Source organism: Macaca thibetana, chromosome 17 (genome assembly GCF_024542745.1).
Source record: "Macaca thibetana thibetana isolate TM-01 chromosome 17, ASM2454274v1, whole genome shotgun sequence".
NCBI lineage: Eukaryota > Metazoa > Chordata > Mammalia > Primates > Cercopithecidae > Macaca > Macaca thibetana.
This window is the reverse complement of record NC_065594.1, coordinates 92,643,964-92,665,263: the sequence shown is the minus strand read 5'-3', so window position 1 is coordinate 92,665,263 and position 21,300 is coordinate 92,643,964. Positions and strand designations below refer to the sequence as shown.

The 21,300-nt window shown below is 47.7% G+C and overlaps 1 protein-coding gene across 2 annotated transcripts in view; it reads right to left on the bottom strand.

Annotated features, from left to right (window-relative positions):
- The window catches only part of LAMP1 (lysosomal associated membrane protein 1), a 127,720-nt gene that overhangs the window by 24,411 nt on the left and 82,009 nt on the right, over positions 1 to 21,300 (bottom strand). Inside the window, exon 2 of one of the 2 annotated variants that reach the window (XM_050767027.1) lies at positions 2,771 to 3,034. In XM_050767027.1, coding sequence (XP_050622984.1) covers positions 2,771 to 2,825 — 55 coding nt within the window. In that variant the 5' untranslated portion in view covers positions 2,826 to 3,034. Of the gene's footprint in view, positions 1 to 2,770; positions 3,039 to 21,300 lie in introns of those variants that run through there. The other variant, XM_050767026.1, reaches the window with a different exon arrangement.

The window sequence follows — 21,300 nt, the reverse complement described above, 5'->3', positions numbered from 1 at the left end:
CCCCTGACCTTAGGTAATCCGCCCACCTCGGCCTCCCAAAGTGCTGAGATTACAGGCGTGAACTACTGCACCCAGCCAAGTATAAAGTTTTTCAAACCTCCTAAGTGACAGTTGCTCAAGTGGAAAGAGTAAGGCGGTCATCCTGCTGACATCAATGGTTTAAACGGTCACATTATGCAATCACAGCTAATCGGATCTATCAAGACAAGTTTCGGTTCATGCTTGTCTGAGGTTTCTAAGTATTCAAACATAATAGCTTTAAGCAATGCCTAATTATTAATATAGTGGAAATTCGTAATTGAGCAGTTTTTTTTTTTTTAAAGGTTTTTGGTGAATTTGCACATTAAAATAAACATTTTAAATATCTTTAAATACAAGTTGTTAAAAGGCCTTTTTTAAAAGTTGGATTTTGGCCAGGCATGGTGGCTCATGGCTGTAATCCCAGCACTTTGGGAGGCTGAGGCAGGCGGATCACGAGGTCAGGAGTTCGAGACCAGCCCGGCCAGCATGGTGAAAACCCATCTCTACTAAAGCCAGGCATGGCGGCGTGCGCCTATAGTCCCAGTCACTAGGGAGGCTGAGGCAGGAGAACTGCTTGAACCCAGGAGGCAGAGGCTGCAGCGAACCAAGATCACACCACTCACTGCACTCCAGCCTGGGTGACAGAGCGAGCCTCTGTCTCAAAAAAAAAAAAGGTGGGCCGGGCACAGTGGCTCAAACCTGTACTCCCAGCACTTTGGGAAGCAGAGGCAGGCGGATCACGAGGTCAGGAGTTCGAGACCAACCTAACCAACACGGTGAAACCCTGTCTCTACCAAAAATACAAAAATTAGCCCAGCATGGTGGCGGATGCCTAATCCCAGCTACTCTGGAGACTGAGGCAGAAGAATTGCTCGAACCCGGGAGGCAGAGGTTGCAGCGAGCCAAGATTGTGCCACTGCACTCCAGCCTAGGCACAGAGCAACTCCATCTCAAAAAAAAAGTTAAGATTGTAAACATAAAAGATATAATGGAACAGACCTTAGAAGGCTAATTACATGAGCAATATTCCAATCACTGTATCAGGGAGTTATGGATTTTTCACTTCATTTTTAAAGTGAGGTTTTTTTGGGTTTTTTTGTTTCGTTTTGTTTTGTTTACGGAGTCTTGCTCTGTTGCCCAGGCAGGGGTGCAGTGGCGTGATCTCGGCTCACTGCAACCTCTGCTTCCCAGCTTCAAGCAATTCTTCTGCCTCAGCCTCCCAAGTAGCTGGGATTACAGGCGTGGGCCACCATGCCCGGCTAATTTTTGTATTTTGTAAAGACCAAGTTTCACCATATTGGCCAGGCTGGTCTCGAACTCATGACCTCATGATACGTCCGCCTCGGCCTCCCAAAGTGTTGGGATTACAGGCGTGAGCCACTGCGCCCGGCCTAGAGTGAGTTTTTAAAACATGAAACAAAACATCAAAGTCATGAGGCTTGTGAGCATCTGTAACAAAGAACAATGCAGTTGCTGTGACACGACAAAACTTGTTTCTGCAACTCCTCTCATTAACTACACTGGACCCTGTCGCAGGAGCTGAGTAAGGCTTCAGGTTTACTACTGGAATAAGTTTATCTCTGTGGCTATTCAGGCAGTTCAAAGAATTCATTTTACACAACAGGCAAAACAAAAAAGTGAAACCAAAATCCATTCACTCACAGTAACAGAGTTTTAGTGTTGGATGGGACTGAGGGATTTAAAGAAGCCAAGGCAGATGGGTACAGGAGTGTATTTCTATATCTACTCAACTCACATACACTCCCTCAGCTTGATTCTACATCACCTTTCAGATCCTGGCACTTAAGATAATCTTCCCATATTATGGGGGGATGGGGAGGAGGTGAGAAAACAGTGCCCCAGAGGTGGGGCGGCGGGGCACATCCGGATTGTCTTAAAGAGACAGCACACATCCTCTTATGAAGAGAGAATAAATAATTAGAATGAAATTCACCAGTCAATACAATATTGAGCACCTACTGCCCGTCTGGGCTCTATAAACTGACAGAAGAGCACGGCGCTTCCCTACATGTTCCCGGGTCCCGCATTTTGGCCTATAGGAACGGCGCTCTTTAAACTACTTACTAGACACGAACATTGCCACCGTGAGTCTGACGCCAGCTTTCCCTCATCTTGTCTGCTACGGAATCTTGTGAAATCCCAAAGAGAACTTTAAAAATTATTTTAACATACACGTGAATTCACAATAACATAAATACACTCGCATCTCCTCCACACCGCTGCAAGAGGCGAAAGGTTCAAGTACAAAGGTGGGGAATGCTGGCGCCGGCTTCTCCCTGTCCTGGCTGAAACCCATGTTGGGAAGAGCTTGATCTAGGTCACCCGCCCGGGGGCTGAGACCACAGACGTCCCTGCCACCTTCGGCGGCGCAGCCTCGTCTAGATCTCACCGCCTCAACTTGCCAGGAAACTTAACGACCTGAAAGCACCAGACCGCCGAGCTTTCGCACTCAACATCCCAGAAAAACTGAGTTCAGTGAGACAGACCCTAGAGGAGCCAGGTCCTGGGATGAGACCTCCTGGTCCCCCAAGCACCTGCCACTGAGTTCTGCCCCGACCCTACGACCCCGAGAGAAACACCCGCCCGCAGGCAGAGCCGGCCGGGGCGGGGAGCAGTGGGTGCGGGGCGACCCGCGGGACAACGACCCGTCAGCCACCCGCCCTCAAGACCCAGGGGCCTCGTCCCCGCCCGGTCCCGCCGCTCCCAGGCCCCGCCTCGACCCCCTCACCGAGCAGCAGCAGCAGCAGCAGCAGGGACCGCCGGGCGCTGCCGGGGGCCGCCATGGCGCGAGGCGGCCGGGTACAGTGCAGGGAGCGGGGGCGCAGGCGGCGGTTGGGCAGCGGACTGCCGGGCGCGGGGGCGGCGGCGGGGCGCGGGAGCCAAGGGCTGGCGTGAGAGACGGCGGCGTTCCCAGACGCAAGAGGCCCGGCCACTGCGACGCCGGCACGAAGAAGACCCCGCGGCCGGCAGCGCCTGTCACGTGAGCTGCGCCGCGCCCGGGCGTCACGTGACCCCGAGGGTCTCGCGAGAGCGCGCGCGTCGGGCGCCGGCGGATCGGCTCACCGCAGGTGCAGCAGCCTCCAGCACCGCGCGCCCCGTCACGCGTGATGCAGGCCGGCACGTGACCCGCAGCGGCACGTGACCCTGGACCCACGTGACCTGGCCTGGTCCGGGGGCCTGGGGCTAGCCGAGGTCCTGAAACGGGAAGTGGGTGGGTTCGGGGAAAAGGAAGTGGGTGGGTTCTCGTGGCGGGAGAAAGTGAGGAAAGAGGAAGCCCGCGATGGGAGAAAGGGCAGACGGATCGCGGACGCCCAGGCCTCCCGTCATCCTGCGAGGCCGGGCCGGCCGCGTCCCATCCGCGGGCGTCTTTAGGGACCGGAGGGTGGTCGGGGTGGCAGCCGGTGACCGGCCGGGTGCGCGGCCGGGGATGGGCGAAGGGTTTGTCTTTTGGTAAGTGGGAAGCAAGTTCCTCACACAGGGAGGCCACTGTGCCCAAACTCTTGAGTGGTTTTAGGAAGGAAATAAGGGATTTGAAATAGGTCAGTGCAGCCTTCCGCTGGTTAATCGCAGACTGAGGGAAGACGGCACCGGGCTGCCCAAGGCGAAGGTGAAGGTGCAGGTGCGATGGCGATACTCCTCGGCTTACACAAAGTTCCTGTGGAGCCCCCCCCTTTTTTTTTTTTTTGAGACGGAGTCTCGCTCTGTCGCCCAGGCTGAAGTGCGGTGGCGCGATCTCGGCTTGGCTCGTGTAACCTCCGCCTCCCGGATTCAAGCGATTCTCCTGCCTCAGCCTCCCGAGTAGCTGAGATTACAGGCACCCGCCACCAGGCCCGGCTAATTTTGTATTTTTAGTAGAGACGGGGTTTCACCAGTTGGCCAGGCTGGTCTTTGGTCTTGAACGCCTGACCTCAAGCAATCCACCTGCCTCGGCCTCCCAAAGTGCTGGGATTACAGGCCTGAGTCACTGCGCCTGGCCCCTGCATGTTAGAAGTCTGAAGATGCTCTGTTTTTCGGCTTGTCACCGTATAGGATTTATGGCTTTTTGTTAAAATACTATTTAAGCAAGGCCCCTCCGCTACTGCTTTGTATAAAGCACCCTTTGCATAAGTAACTACATCTTAGAAAAAGGTTTAATCTTACGTTTCAAAAGGCATCATACCAACAGGGACCGGATGTTCACCTAGTTAACAGGTGAACACTCAACCAGATAAAGACACAACCAGGCACACTCTTATTGTCCTCATCAGAGGACTGTGACCTTAAAAAGGGCAGGATCTGACCAATTCAACACTGGCATTTTGATAGAGCCCGTCTTGCTGTCACTTGTGCTTAGCACCCTGCATCTGCTGCCTAAGGATCTGCTCACATCAAAGCCTTCCTTGGAAGACAATGACTTCTGTCTGGATGAGGCCGGAATACACTCCTTGTTCCCGTCATCATTTTCCTTGGATTGATCCATTAACCCTTTTTCCTATCCCCTTTTCTTGGTGTCAAATGTTACTTTGTTTGATGAGGAATGTTTACTCCATAATGTTTGTATTTTAAGTACACTATGATGTATAGCTTGCAGTATTGACTGACTCGTGGAGTAGCTTGAGCCTCTGCCCATGGCTCTGACCACCAAGTTAACAAGTAGTGCTGAAGGGAACTGTCTCGAGGCAACTCCTCGTAGCTCGTGGCTTTTATGATTGAAATAGCATCGGTATATTTCCACCTTGTGGAAAGACATAAACGCGTGTAGACCGGGCTATGTCTGACCTTGTGCTGTTCACAACATGCCTTGAGAGAGATACTTTTGAACTGAGGCCTCTCACGCGATGGGTACAGCAAGTGCTAATAAACTTCTGCTTGTTTCTCCTGTTGCTCTGAATTTTGTTTTCAGGAGAATGTCTCAACTAATAAAGAGAGAAAGAAGAGAAATTGTATTTTCTCCCCTACAGTGGAATTACGCGATACTCTAGAGGTTTACATTTGGGGACTCCTCATGCACTGCTTCTTCAGGAGGCTAGAAGTGGGGTTGTAGGAGTGGTGTTTGAACAAGCATACTGAATATTACAGTTTTATGGTACAAAACAAAAACCTGCTTAACAATGCGAAAATAGAATCTAATGCTGGACAAAATCTTAGTTGAAGGAGGTTCGGAGAATGACAGTGATTCCCACGCTGTCCTAAAGTGTGTATCAGAACGCAGGGAGGGCATTTATCCAAAAAAAGGCTCAGAAACACTCATCTAGTCCAAACCGCACGTATCTGTTCTTTCCTGCTGTTGCCCCGTGCTCTGGCCATACTCACCTATTTACTTTACCTGCCTCCAGTTTTTGTGGTTTACAATTATTTAGACAAAGTGATGCCCTACTCCCTCCCTTCCTTTTTCCTTTTTTCCTTCTTTTTCTCATTCTTTCCTTTTTCTTTTCTTCCCCTTTTCTTTCTTTTTTGTTTTGTTTTGTTTTGTTTTCAGACAGGATTTCTCTCTGTCTCCCAGGCTGGAGTGCAGTGATGCAATCAAGGCTCACTGCAGCCTCAAGCAGCCTTCCCCCCTCAGTGTCCTAAGTAGGTGGGACTGCCGATGCACACCATCACACCTGGCCAATTTTTAAAAAATTAGCTGGGATCACCGGCATGCACCACCATGCCCAGCTAATTTTTGTGTTTTTAGTAGAGACGGAGTTTCACTATGTTGTCCAGGCTGGTGTTGAACTCCTGACCTCAAGTGATCCACCCTCCTTGACTTCCCAAAGTGCCTGGAATACAGGCATAAGCCACCATGCCCGACCTTTTTCTTTTTCACTTTTTTATAGCTTTTCTTTGTTTTTTAAGTTAGGAATTCAGTGTGGAATATATTTCCCTGAAGACACTGTCAACCTAAAATAATCAAGATTGTCAGAATCTAGTTTAAAGAGAGATTATTCAAGCGCAAAGTTTGAGGACAGGCCGCCCAGGAAGCACAGATTCCAAAGAACGGAAGTCAGTGTTCTGACATGTAGCAGTTTGGGATCATTTCTATAGATGAAGTTTAGGGAAACAATACAATTCCGGCATCTTTCTCTCTGAGGGTGAATGCACAGTTACTGTGCTCTGATTAGCGAAGGTGGTCTTTTCCTATTGGGAAAGGTATGTTTGGCGTCCCACATAGAGTATGTCATGGGGTCGTTGTGCCATCTAGTCTGAGTTAGGACAGATGCACAGGACAATGAAGGAGGCGGCTGGTCCACAGCAAAGATCAGTAATGGGGAGCAGGGAAGTCTGGTCTCTCCTAGTCATTTACAAAACAAGAACAAGAGGCCATGTGGTCACCTATCAGCCTAACCAGTCCAAGAAGCTGAAGTTGCAACCGTGCTGCAGGACTCAGGCCACAGGGCCTAGCTTCCCCCGTGGCACAAGAAATGTAGAGGCTCCTGAAATTCTCTTCTACAATTTTTGCCACAAGAATTGAGGTTTGGTAGCTGATACATGGACTCAGTATTTGAAATAAAGTAGTGGTTGATAGGTAAAAATTGAGATAGTCTTTTTATAACAATTCTAAAGGGTATTTTAAATAAAAATAGAATATAATGATCCCCGCCTTGCCTACCACTATTACCCAGCTTTCAGTTACTACTTAAAAAAACCTTTTTTTTAGAGATTAGGGTCTCACTGTGTTGCCCAGGCTGGGTTGCCCAACACTGCAGCCTCATCCTTCTGGGTGCAAGTGACCCTTCCACCTAAGCCTCTCAAGCAGCTCCGACTACAGGCACGCACTGTCACACCTGGCTAGTTCATTTTTACTTTCGTATAAAAGACAGGGTTTGCTGTGTTGCTCAGGCTGGTTGCAAACTCCTGGGCTTAAGTGACCATCCCCCTAGGCCTCCCAAAATGCTGGGCTTATAGGTGGGAGCCACTATGTCCAGCCCAGTTACCTACATTATGGCTCAACTCACCTTGGGCATTTCTAGTCACAGTTGGAATCCATGATTTCATCAAGAAGCCCTGGTTTGGGCCAGACACAGTGACTCACACTTGTAATCCCAGCACTTAGGGAGGCTGAGGTGGGAAGATCCCATGAAGACAGGAGTTTGAGACCAGCCTGGCCAACATGATGAAACCCTGTCTCCTAAAAATACAAATATTAGCGGGCCGTGTTGGTGCAGGCCTATAATCCCAGCTACTCCGGAGGCTGAGGCAGAGGTTGCAGTGGGCCAAGATCATGCCATTGCACTCCAGCCTGGGCAACAGAGTGAGACTCTATCTCAAAAAAAAAAAAAAAAAAAAAAAAGCCCTGGTTTATTTTGTTGAAAAATGGTCTTTAGAGATGAGGTCAGAGTCAAAATAAAAATGTAGAGATGACTCTCCAAATTTAACGTTTTATTTGGGAAGAAAGCATTGCAATTCAGGTGTCAACCCCAAATAATGAGATTCAGAAAATCTGGTTACCTATAGTGTGTATTTGAGGGCAGAGCTTGAAGATGGCCACCCGGGAAGGCACTGACTGCAGACAAATGGGGTCAGCGTTTCCAAGTGGAGAAGCTCAGGTTTCACTTACCAGGCGGAGACAGAAGCTCCAGCAGGATCACCATAGTTTTCATGCGAAGCCAGGGGCACACGCCACAGCGGTTCCATTGGTTAGGGGGTCTCTGTGTTTCAAGGAAGATTGCGTTATGACTCCGTGAGGAGGGGTAGTGATTGGAGGGGGTCTTATCTCTGGTGCCATTTGGTCTTTATTATTTACAGGAAAAAAGGCAGAAGTTGCAGCTGCGTGTGGCATGACCTAGGCCGCATAGCCACGTTCCCCTCAAGGCTCAGGATAATCCACAGTTTCAAAGGCTTTATGTTTGATTCTTTCCTTTTCACAGGGGCATACACACAAACCGCGTGTCTTCAGTATGTCTGAAGAACAAAGAGAAGATTTGGGATTTGATAAGAAGGAGGAAGGTCTTGAGAGAAAGTTCCCTGCTGCTGCTAAAGCTCTGGGGAGCTGGCAGGGGCTGGGGCGTGGGTGGGGTGTGGGTGGCGGCAGGGGCAGGGGCGGGGAAGTGTGTCCTCGGGGACTGTCAGGTGTCTCGGCAGCCGTGGATGGAACTGGATTCAGGTTACAGCAGCGGGTCTCGCTGCCAGGCTTGAAGAGAATGGCATTTTGGAGCAATATTGTGTGTCCTGAGTGCTTTCTCCCCAGGCTCTTTGACTGTATTTAGTTGGGTGTGGCAAGAATGACCCAATTTCTCTGATCAACTGTCATCGAGATCACAATCTATTTTAATAACTGGTTTGTCAAGCTTCTAGCTCTTTTCAGTACACAGACCTAAGAAAGACAGAACATTTAAGTAAAAGAAAATCAGGACTTTATACTGGGATTTTCTATTCAGATGAAAATTAGGGAGTTTTAACTTTTTTTTTTTTAATTTTTTTTTTGAGATGGAGTTTTGCTCTTGTTGTCCAGGCTGGAGTGCAATGGCGCCATCTCAGTTCACCGCAACCTCTGCCTCCCAGGTTCAAGCGATTCTCCTGCCTCAGCCTCCCGAGTAGCTGGGATTACTGGCGTGCACCATCATGCCTGGCTAATTTTTTTGTATTTTTAATAGAGACTGGGTTTCTCCACGTTGGCTTGACCGGTCTCAAACTCTCGACCTTAGGTGATCCTCCAACCTCAGCCTCCCAAAGTGCTGGGATTATAGGCGTGAGCTACTGCACCCGGCCACACTTCTTTTTTATGTCTATATTTGCACCTGTGTTTTCTTACACTGACAATCTTGACTCCTGACAAGGGTCTCGTAATTTGCTTTCTCCTACAATCTGTGAGTGACAGCTTTGTGGCACAGCACCCAGGTAACCACCAGGACCGCTGGGTGCCTTGAGGGTCTGTCCGCAGCTCTTTTTCGTCTTTAGGGCACGTCCTCCCAGGGCAGCAGCCGGTGCTCTGTGTAAAAGTCACTCGAGGCATCTTCTTTGTGTGGTTGTGCCACCCACTGTCTATACAGTTAGGTCCATTGACTTCATTTCTTTCCAATTTTTAAGGAGTGCTTTCTCTTCCTTCCTTCCTTCCTTCTTTTCTTTCTTTTTTTTTTTTTTTTTTTTTTCGAGACAGGGTCTTGCTCTGTCACCTAGGCTGGAGTGCAGTGGCACAGTCTTGGCTCACTGCAACCTCGAACTCCTGAACTCAAGCGATCCTCCATCCTCAGCCTCCTGAGTAACTGGGACCACAGGCACGTGCAACCACGCATGGCTAATTTTTTGAATTTTTTGTAGAGACGGGGTCTTGCTGTGTTACCCAGGCTGGTCTTGATCTCCTGGGCTCAAGCGAACCTCCTGCCTTAGCGTCCCAAAGTGCTGGGATTACAAGCTGGTTTGAACTCCTGAGCTCAAGAGATCTTCCCACCTCAGCTTCCCAAAGTGTGGGGATCATAGGCGTGAGCCGCTATGCCTGGCCTGAACCATAAATGCATTTTGTAAAGCAAAAAAAAACAAAAACAAAACAAAATTAAAACAAGCTCCAAAAGGTCACAAATGTGATTCCGTGCACATGACATTCTGGAAAAAGTAAAGCACTAGGGACTGCTGGGGTCGGAGGGAGCCGGCCCCACATTCCAGGATGACAGGACAGTTCTGGGGTTGGGGGGAGCCGGCCCCACATTCCAGGATGACAGGAGAGTTTTGGGGTTGGGGGGCTGTGGGGGTCCTGGAATGACGGGACAGTTCTGTAAGGAATATGGTGGTGGAGGACATTCTGAATATTTGTCAAACCCATAGAGATGCACATCACAGACTACATTTTACTGTATATTAATGTTGGAAATCAACCTGGATGTAGGGATGGGGGAGGATCCAAGACAGAATGCAGGCTGTGACCAGCAAAGACAGGTGCATGGGAGCGAGTCCCACAGCCACACTGAAGGATGTGAGGAAGAAAGGAGCTGGTCTAAGTGACTTGGTGTCTTCACAGGATGCTCTTGGGGAGGAAATATAATTGTCCTCAACCTCCATGAGTTCTGAGTTGGGACAGACTCCTGTGACAAAAGACAGGCTAACAAGAGAAAAGCGAACAGGTGGTAAACACACACAGTACCTATCAGTGGGAGGAATCTCAATGGACTAGCTGTTTGCATCGCTAGAAAGGCATACATGAGGCTGAGTAATTTACAAATAAAAGAGGTTATTTAGGCTCATGGTTCTGCAGGCTGCACAGAACGCATGGTGCTGGCATCCGCTTCTAGGAAGGCCTCAGGGAGCTTCCAATCATGGCAGAAGGCAAAGGAGGAGCAGGTGCATCACCTGGCAAGACAGAGACGCCAGGCCGCCTGAAACCACCAGCTCTCGTGAACTCAGAACAGGTTCTCGCTTGGTACCACGAGGAGAGAACCAAGCCATTCACGGGGGAGCTGCCCCCATGACCCAAACATCTCCCACCAGGCCCCCTCTCCAACGTTGGAGGTCACATATTTCCACAGGAGATTTGGAGGGGACAAACATCCAAACCACCTCACTCAGTGAAAATAACAAAGCAGTGGCTTACAACTCTGGCTTACAGCATCTTCAGGAAAGAACAATAAACTTGCAGACAGAGGGCAAAGGAAAGCAGTGTTGGGCTTCCAAAGGTGGGAAATTGTGGGAAACTAAAACATATGGGAGGAAACGAATGGGGTAAGGTTTGCTTGCAGATTTCCCTGGTACCTTCTCTGGGCTGGCGAGCGTCCAGAGCTGTCTCCAGTAAAGGAGAAATTATATCCTGTCGTAGTGTAGAAGAGTTTTTCCTTCATTTGCTGCTAAATTGCTTTTAGCTCAAAATAAGTTTTATGTCAAAGAGGCATATTTTACAGTGACACATTCTGGTTTCCTTTAATACAGTGACGGTAAAGGTGTACGAGCTGTTCAGAAACACCGTTCTCTAGAAACCCCGTTCTCTAGTTGGTAAATAGAAACACCGTTCTCTAGAAACACCGTTCTCTAGTTGGTAAATAGAAACACCGTTCTCTAGAAACACCGTTCTCTAGTTGGTAAATAGAAACACCGTTCTCCAGAAACACCATTCTCCAGAAACACCATTCTCTAGTTGGTGAATAGAAACACCGTTCTCTAGTTGGTGAATAGAAACATCATTCTCTAGTTGGTAAATAGAAACACCGTTGTCTGGAAACATCGTTCTCTAGAAACACCGTTCTCTAGTTGGTAAATTTGTTTCTCACAGGGGTATGGATTAGCAAACTATGTGTTTGCCAGTGTGGAACAAACGTGTGGATAGACAGAAGTTATGAGTAAGGAAAGGCACAGGTGAGAATGAGTTCTGTGGCACTGGATGGGCAGGCCCTGGGGCCTCAGGATGAACCCAGGTGTCTTTAAATAGATACAGCCACATAGTTACAGAAATAAGCAGACCTGCAGACGCGTGCACACGTGAGTCACGGGCCTCCTCTCCTCTCCTGGCTCCAGCTGCCGACAGAGCTAAAGCTGCAGCACTCAGCCACAGCAAGCACAGCCCGTGGCTGCATTCTGGTCTCTCAATACCATTCTCCAGTAAAGGAATCTGGGCTCCTTGGAGAATGGTTGATCCAAGACTGGGAGGGAAAATGCAAAATGAGCCTGGAGCATCTCGTGGCCCCAGGACATTAGGAGGTACTTGAAAAGCAAACTGACAGGTGAGATAAAAGGACCCAGATGCCACCCCAAAAAACGTTTCCAATGGCCAAAGCTGGAAGTTTTGAGTAGGAAAGTAAAGAATAATAGCTTTGGCGTATGAGTGAAATAATAGAATAAATGTCCGTTGAATCCCTTCGGATGGAAATAACTGAATAAGTAGAAGAGAAGAAACAAATCTTCCTTACAGAAATTCCCGTCAATCCATGCAGAAAGGAGGAGGGAAGTGGAAAATTAGCATTTCCACCATCATAAGGATTGCTGCAGGCTGTGTCCCCCAACAGACCTGAACAGGAACGTTTAAGGGGAAACAAGTATCTGCATCGCCTTGAAGCCTCCTGGCCACCATGAGCTGAGTCCACTGATGGAGGCTGGTGTCCCCTGTGGCAGGATCTGCTGGCACCGTGTGCCTCCTGACAAGCCACCACGCATGCCCAGCCCCCTCGGCACTGGCCTTCAGAAAGCAGACCAGTGCAGACGGAAGGCAGGTCTACCGGGTACCTGACCAGTACTCCTCAAAACCTCAAGGTCGTGACAGACTGCGAAAGAAAGATGAACTGTCACAGACGAAGACACCAAGGAGACATGAGGACCAACGCAGCGTGGAACCCTGGACCAGCCGCTAGAATAGAGATAGGGCATTTGTCCAAAATTGGTAACATTCAAATGAGCTTTGTAGTTTAGCTAATGGCAGTGTACCAAAATTCATCTCTTGTTTTTGATGGATGCACCATGGTTCTGTAAGGAGTTAACATGGGACTGGATGAAGGTATCAGGCTTCTGTAACTCTTACGTCTACAGCCAATGGCATTTTCACTGGATCACGTTGCACTTACAAGTTCACTGAGGGAGGCTGACATCTTTATGGTGTTGCATCTTCTTACCCAAGGGCTGTGGGGAAAAGAAAGAGAGATCAGACTGTTACTGTGTCTATATAGAAAGAAGTAGACATAAGAGACTCCATTTTGTTCTATATTTGAGATGCTGTTAATCTGTGACCCTACCCCCAACCTTGTCCTTGCGAGAGACATGTGCTGTGGTGACTCAAGGTTTAAAGGATTTTGGGCTGTGCAGGGTGTACTTTGTTAAACAAGTGCCTGAAGGCAGTATGCTTGTGAAAAGTCATCACCATTCTCTTAATCTCAAGTACCCAGCTCTGCCTAGGAAAGCTAGGTATTGTCCAAGGTTTCTCCCCATGTGATAGTCTGAAATATGGCCTCGTGGGAAGGGAAAGACCTGATCGTCCCCCAACCTGACACCCGTGAAGGGTCTGTGCTGAGGAGGACTAGTATAAGAGGAAAGAAGGCCTCTTGGCAGTTGAGATAGAGAAAAGCATCTGTCTCCTGCCCGTCCCTGGGCAACGGAAAACCCGATTGTATGTTCTGTTTACTGAGAAAGGAGAAAACTGCCTTAGGGCTGAAGGTGGGACGTGCTAGTGGCAATGCTGCTCTTTATGCACTGAAAAGGTTTATGGAGATGTTTGCATATGCATATCAAAGCACAGCACTTTTCCTTAAACTTATTCATGTCACAGAGATCTTTATTCATATGTCTTGCTGCTGACCTTCTCCCTACGATGATCCTATTATCCTGCCACTTCCCTTTTTCTTTCTTTCTTTATTTTTTTTTGAGATGGAGTCTCGCTCTGTAGCCCAGGCTGGAGTGCAGTATCAGCTCATATCCGCCTCCCGGGTTCACGCCATTCTCCTGCCTCAGCCTCCCGAGTGCCACCTCGCCCGGCTAGTTTTTTGTATTTTTTAGTAGAGACGGGGTTTCACCCTCCAGGACGGTCTGATCTCCTGACCTCTGATCCGCCCGTCTCAGCCTCCCTAAGTGCTGGGATTACAGGCTTGAGCCACCGCGCCCGGCCGCCACTTCCCTTTTTCTAAGATGGTAAAGATAATGATCAATAAATACTGAGGGAACTCAGAGACCGGTGCCGGTGCGGGTCCTCAGTATGCTGAGCACTGGTCCCCTGGGCCCACTTTTTCTTTCTCTATACTTTGTCTCTGTGTCTCATTTCTTTTCTCAAGTCTCTCATTCCACCTAACGAGAAATGCCCACAGGTGTGGAGGGGCAGGCCACCCCTTCAATAGCACTTAAATTTGTCCAAGTCTAGCTTAAGTTACTTATTTATTGATTTTTGAGAAGGAGTCTCACTCTGTCACCCAGGCTGGAGTGCGGTGGCACAATCTCCGCTCACTGCAACCTCCGACTCCCAGGTTCAAGTAAGTCTCCTGCCTCAGCCTCTGAATGACTGGGATTACAGGCACCAGTCACCATGCCCAGCTGATTTTTGTATTTTTTTTTTTTTAATTTTATTTTTTTGAGATGGAGTCTCATTCTGTTGCCCAGGCTGGAGCGCAATCAGCTCACTGCAACCTCCACCTCCCGGGTTCACGCAATTCTTCTGCCTCAGCCTCCCGAGTAGCTGGGATTATAGGCGCTCACCACCCCGCCCAGCTATTTTTTTTTTTTTTGTATTTTTTAGTAGAGAGGGGGTTTCACCATGTTAGGATGGTCGCGATCTCCTGACCTCGTGATTCGCCCGCCTCAGCCTCCCAAAGTGCTGGGATTACAGGCGTGAGCCACCGCGCCTGCATCTTATTTTTTAATTGACATATAATAATTGCACATATTTATGGAGTACATCGTGATGTTTGGATCCATATAATGTGTAGTGATCAGATCGAGGTAATTAACGTATCTGTCAAATCAAACATTTATCATTTCTTGGTATTGGGGTCATTCCGCATCCTCCCTCTAGCTATTTGAAACTAATCCCCCTCCAGTGCTACAGAACACTGGAACTTGTTCCTTCTGTGATTTTGTAACCTTTAGCAAATCTCTCCCTATCCATGATTGTTTTCTTTTCCCAAGAATCAGCAAATCGTCCCCCATCGGAAGAGACTACTGCTGTGGTGATCAGAATCTCTAGCACTGGACCTGGGGGGAGGACAGGTTGCCAGGAGTCCCTCCCTCGAGCCTGCCGTTCTCCCTGGGGTCACATCAGAGCTGAGCTGTGTTGAGGCTACTCAGAGTGTGGGCTTTGGCACCAGGCGGACCTGAGCTTGAAGCTTCTGTCATTTGTCACTGGGGTCCTTGATTTTCACTTCTTTACTGTGCTCGTGCACACTTACCTCAGCAGCTTTTCCTGTTGGTCCATTAATAACATAAGAGGCAACTGATCATGCTGATGGGTGTACGGTTAGGGTTAATGAATGCGGCGACCAATCGTGCTGATGGGTGTACGTTAGGGTTAATGAATGAGAGGTGATGGATCGTGCTGATGGGTGTATGGTTAGGGTTAATGAATGAGAGGGCGACTGATCGTGCTGATCAGTGTACAGTTAGGGTTAACAAATGACATGTCAGAAAAATGTAAAACAGGAAGTGTTAAAGTAAAATATATGCTAATAAGCAGAAAAACAGAAGCAAAACTCCCATAATATAATTTTTTAAATGAGCCCCTTCTATGGGAATTTAGATTACTTTTTTTCTGTTTAAAATAATCCCTTTGGGGCCAGGCACAGTGGCTCACGCCTATAATCCCTGCACTTTGGGAGGCCAAGGTGGGAGGATTGCTTGATTCCAGGAGTTTGAGACCAGCTTGAGCAACAGAGGGAGACCCCATCTCTACAAAAAATACAAAAATTAGCTGAGTGTGGTGGTGCATGCTTGTGGTCTCAGCTACTTAGGAAATTGAGGTGGGAGAATCGCTTGAGCCCAGGAGGTCAAGGCTGCAGTGAGCTGTGATTGTACAACTGAACTCCAGCCTGGGCAACAGAGCAAGACTTTGTCTCAAAAATGATAAAATGGGCCGGGCACCATGACTCACACTTGTAATCCCAGCACTTTGGGAGGCCAAGGTGGGCAGATCACAAGGTCGGGAGTTCGAGACCAGCCTAGCCAATATATGGTGAAATCCTGTCTCTACTGAAAATACAAAAATTAGCTGGGCATGGTGGTGGGCACCTGTAGTCCCACCTGCTTGCGAGGCTGAGGCAGGAGAATTGCTTGAACCTGGGAGGCAGAGGTCGCAGTGAACCAAGATGCCGCCACTGCACTCCAGTCTGGGCAACAGAGTGAGACTCCATCTCAAATAATAATAATAATAAAAATTTTAAGAAAATAATGCCTTTGGGAGCATCTTTTATACCTATGTGTTGGTTCATCTTGGATAGTTTCCTTTTGAGAGACTCCTTGAAGAATGGCTGGGTCAGAGGGTGTCAGCCTTTCGGCTTCTGTGTCTGGTTGCTTTCCAGGAGCTGCTCGTGAGAAGGCCTTAATACTGTCCTGAGTGTTAGGTGCTGTGACTTAAGCCTCTTAAAACGGGCAAGGTTTACCGATTTCCTTGAAGTACTTAAACCCTGGTAGTCTTGTTTTTAGAAGGTTATGAAACAGGAACCCTCTCACAAAAAAGAACCAAAACTTTTACCTTCTTCGAAAGTGGGTTAAAAAAAAAATAGTTCAAAGGCGTTTGCAGCAAGAGAAATTCGGTAACTGCAATAATGCTCATGTTCCCATTACAGACTCACTGCAATGATGTCTCCTGAGAGCCCTGGGATCCAGGGTGTGCTTAATTCGAGCCTGTTTTTATTTAAGAATGAAATCCTGCTAACCAGAGCCTATTCCTAATAACGGAAAACACAGAATGGGAACTGAAATCCACATGAAGCCACTTCTCTAGCTGAACTCATGACTAGCCTCAAAGGGGGATTTAAAAATGGCTCTGTGCGGCCGGGGGCGGTGTCTCTCGCCTGTAATCCCAGCACTTTGGGAGGCCAAGGTGGGCGGATCACGAGGTCAGGAGATCGAGACCAGCCTGGCCAACATGGTGAAACCCTGTCTATACTAAAAATGCAAAAATTAGCCGGGCGTGGTGGCGGCGCCTGTGGTCCCAGCTATGCGGGAGGCTGAGGCAGGAGAATTGCGTGAACCCAGGAGGTGGAGCTTGCAGTGAGCCGAGATTGCATCACTGCACTCCAGCCTGGGCGACAGAGCGAGACTCTGTCTCAAAAAAAAAAAAAAAAAAAAAAAAAAAAGGCTCTGTGCTGCCGTTGGCATACAGCAGAACTGAGCATCATGGGGCAGACATGTCAGAACCGTGTTCACGTCATGCCTGAGGAGGTGGTGATGAGAGGAAGGGTGTGACGAAAGGCCTGCAGACACATGCCCATCTGTGGTCCCCAGGTGGGGTCTGTTAGGAAGGCTACCTGGAGGCATCAGTCATCAGTTAATCTGGCCATTGTCTGTTTCCATTTCATAAGAAGAAAACTTTAGGATCCAGACAAGAGCATGAAGAAAGATCTAAATGACCATGGCACTGACTTTGAAAAAATCCTCAACGAGGATTTATCTAGGCAGAGCTAGGTAAAAATGCCTCATTCATTTTCCATTTTTCCTTTTAATTTTTATTTTGGAGAGTCTTGCTCTGTTGCCCAGGCTAGAGTGCAGTGGCGTGATCTTGGCTCACTGCAGCCTCTGGTTGCCTTCTAGGTTCAAGTGATTCTTCTGCCTCAGCCTCCCAAGGAGCTGGGATTACAGGCACGTGCCACCATGCTGGGCTATTTTTGTAATTTTTTTTTTTTTTCAGACGGAGTCTCGCTCTGTTGCCCAGGCTGGAGTGCAGTGGCCGGATCTCAGCTCACTGCAAGCTCTGCCTCCCGGGTTCCCACCATTCTCCTGCCTCAGCCTCCCGAGTAGCTGGGACTACAGGTGCCACCACCACGCCCAGCTAATTTTTTGTATTTTTTTTAGTAGAGATGGGGTTTCACTGTGTTAGCCAGGATGGTCTCAATCTCCTGACCTCGTGATCCACCCGTCTTGGCCTCCCAAAGTGCTGGGATTACAGGCTTGAGCCACCGCGCCTGGCCATATTTTTGTATTTTTAGTAGAGATGAGGTTTTGCCATGTTGGCCCGTCTGGTCTTGAACTCCTGGCCTCAAGTGGTCCGACTGCCTCGGCCTCCCAAAGTGCTGAGATTGCAGGCGTGAGCCACTGCACCTGGCCTCTTTTAACTTTTAAAATCAACTTGATTGAGGTTAGTTTACATAAAATAAAGAAATCCATTTTAGGTACTGTTTGAAGAATTTTGACAAGTATACTCACCCATGAAACCACCACCCCAATCAAGATAGGAAACACTTTCTTCAACCCAGAAGGCTCCGGCATGCTCTCTGTGGTTCACCCAACCCCTAAACCCGCACAGCCACGGGTCTGCCTTGTCGCGAGAGATGAGTTTTTGTATGACAGTATTTCACTTGGTTGGAATCACAGAGTGTGTACTTCGTTGGGTCTGGGTTCTTTCTCTTTGGGTGATGTTTTTGAGGCTCGCCCATGTTGCTGTACGTACCACGCATTCACCCTTTTTAGTGCAAAGGCATATCCCACTGTTTGGCGCTACCATCATTTTTTTGCTTGTTCACCTGTTGAAGGACATTTGGGTTGTTGTTTCCAGTTTTTTGGTTGTTACAAATAAAGCTGCTGTGAATGTTTGTGTGCAGGTCTTTTGTGGACCCGTGCTTTCCCTTCAGTAAACACCTGGGAGTAGAATGGCTGGGGCACGTGGTAGGTGCGTGTTTACCTTCCAGAGAAACTGCCACCTGTTTCTCCAAAGTGGCTGCACCATTGCATATTCCCCACAACAGCGTCTCCACATCTCTGCCAACACTTGGTATTGTCAGTCTTTTTGTGTTTTAATTTTTTCTTTTTCTTTTTTGTCTTTTGCAACAGAGTCTCGCTGTGTTGCCCAGGTTGCTCTCAAGTCCTGGCCTCAAGCGATCCTCCCGCCTCAGCCTCTCAAATAGCTGGGATTACAGGTGTGCACCACCACTCCCAGTTTGTCTTTTTTTTTTTTTTTTTTTTTTTGAGACGGAGTCTCGCTCTGTCGCCCAGGCTGGAGTGCAGTGGTGCGATCTCGGCTCACTGCAAGCTCCGCCTCCCAGGTTCACGCCATTCTCCTGCCTCAGCTCCCGAGTAGCTGGGACTACAGGCGCCCACAACCATGCCCGGCTAATTTTTTGTATTTTTAGTAGAGATGGGGTTTCACCGTGGTCTCGATCTCCTGACCTTGTGACCCGCCTCGGCCTCCCATAGTGCTGGGATTACAGGCGTGAGCCACTGCGCCCGGCCAGTTTGTCTTTTTAATTAAAAAAATTATAATAGCTTTGTAATAGTATCTCATTGTGATTGTCATTTGCATTTTTCTGACAACTAATGGCATGGAGGCACCTTTCATGTGTCTAATATCCATTTATATCTTTTTCAGGGAAGTGTATATTTAAACTTTGGCATATTTTTAAGAATGGTTTGTTTTCTTATTGTTGAATTCTGAGTGTTCTTTACATATTTTGGACACAGATCCTTTGTCAGCTCTATGTATTGTAAATATTTTCTCCCATTCTATGCCTTGCCTTTTTGTTTTCTTAATGGTATCTATCAAAGAGCAAGCTTTCAGTTTTTTTTAATGTATTTTATTTTATTTTGAGACAGGGTCTTGCTGTGTCACCCAGGCTAGAGGGCAGTGGCGCAATCATGGCTCACTGTGGCCTTGACCTCCCAGGCTCAAGTGATCCTCCTGCCTCAGCCTCCTGAGTAGCTGGGACTACAGGAATGTGCCACCATGCCCAGAAAATTTTCTGAGATTTTTATAGAGACAAGGTCCACTGTGTTGCCCACGCTGGTCTCAAACTCCTGGGCTCAAACAAATCCACCCGCCTTGGCCTCCCAAAGCGTTGGGATTCCAGGCATGAGCCACCGCGTCCAGCTCAACACCCCCTTATCCTATCTCAAGCATTTCTTTCTACTGACTTCAAGTCTTTAACTCTTTCAACCAGTTTCCAATCAGAAAATCTCTGACTCCATCCATGACCTGTAAGACCCTTCCAAACTTCGCTTCAAGATGCTCTGCCTTTCCAGGCCAAACCAAAGTATACTAACCTGCATCCGTTTACAGCTTTGCCCGCAACTTCTGCCTCCCTAAAATGTGTAAAACCAAACTAGAACCCAGCCACCTTACGCGTATTCTCAGGACCTCCTAAAGCTGTTCCCTGGGCCACGGTCACTGGTATTGGCTCAGAATAAACCTCTTTCTTCTTTTCTTTTGTTTTCTTTTCTTTTTTTCTTCTTCTTTCTTTCTTTCTTCTTCTTTCTTCTTTCCCTTTCTTTCTCTCTTTCTCTCCCTCCTTCCTTCTTCTTTTTTTATTTTTGAGATGAGATCTTGCTCTGTCCACCAGGCTGGAGTCCACAATCATAGGCTCATGCAGCCTCAAACTCCTGGGCTCAAGGGTAAACCTCTTTCAATATTTTACAAGTTTGGCTTTTTCATCAAAATTGCCTTGGCATCTTTGTTTTTTTGTTTATTTGGTTTTTGCTTTTTCAAGACAGGATCTCACTCTCATGACCCAGGTTGGAGTGCAGTGGTGCCATCACTGCTCACTGCAGCCTCGACTTCCCAGGCTTAGGTGATTCTCCCCCTTCAGCCTCCCAAGTAGCTGGGAATACGGGTGCGTGCCACCACACTCAAATAATTTTTTGTATTTTTAGTAGAGATGGGGTTTCACCATGTTGCCCAGGCTGGTCTTGAACTCCTGAGCTCAAGTGATCCATGTGCCTCGGTCTCCCAAAATACTGGTACTAGAGGTGTGAGCCACTGTACCCGGCCTGGCATCTCTGTTGAAAATACCTTGACCTGATGTAAGTGGATGAAGTTTTGTACTCTCTGTGTAACTCAGTTGATCTATATGTCTACCCCTTTGCCAATATCACAATGTCTTTATTTATAGTAAGTCGTGGTATTAGGTAGAGTAAGTCTTCCAACTTTGTTCTTTTGAAATTTGTTTTGACTATTTGCACTTCCATATACATTTTAGAATCAGCTTGTCATTTTTCTATAAAGAAAGCCAGAATTTTTCTGGGCTCTGGATTGAATCTATATATCAGTTCGGAGAGGACTGACATCTTAATATTGGGTTTGACAATAATGTGGTATACTTCTCTACTTATTTTAGTCTTCAATTTTTTTCAACCATGCTTTGTAGTTTTCAGTTGTGTTAGATCATTTGGGCTGCTATAACAAAATGCTGTCAATTGGGTGACTCATAAACAATGGACATTTATTTCCCACAGTTTTGGAGACTGGGAAGTCCAAGATTGAGGCGTTGGCAGACTCACTGTTTGGTGAGGGCTGCCTCCTGGATCTTTGATCGTGCCTTCTTGCTGTGTCCTCACATGGTGGAAGGGTCTAGTTCTCTGGGCTCTTACAAGGGCAGTAATCCCATTCACAGATTCCACCTGCATGACCCCATCACGTCCCAAAGGTTCAACCTCCTGATACCATCACCATGGGGGTGAGGATTTCAACACACAAGTTTTGGGGGTACACACTAGTCTACAGCATCATATAACCATCTGAATCTGCAAATGTCTCTCTAAACATGCTCTCATGCATCTGACAAATTTTTGGTCAATTATTTTCATATTCATCAAATAAAAAACATTTTCTAACGTTCTTTGTGATTTTTCTTTGACTCATGGATTATTGAGTTACAAGTGTGTTATTTATTTGGAATTATCTCTTTATATTATAATTAATAATTCAAAAATATATTGCTTTTTTTTTTTTTTGAGACGGAGTCTCGCTGTGTCACCCAGGCT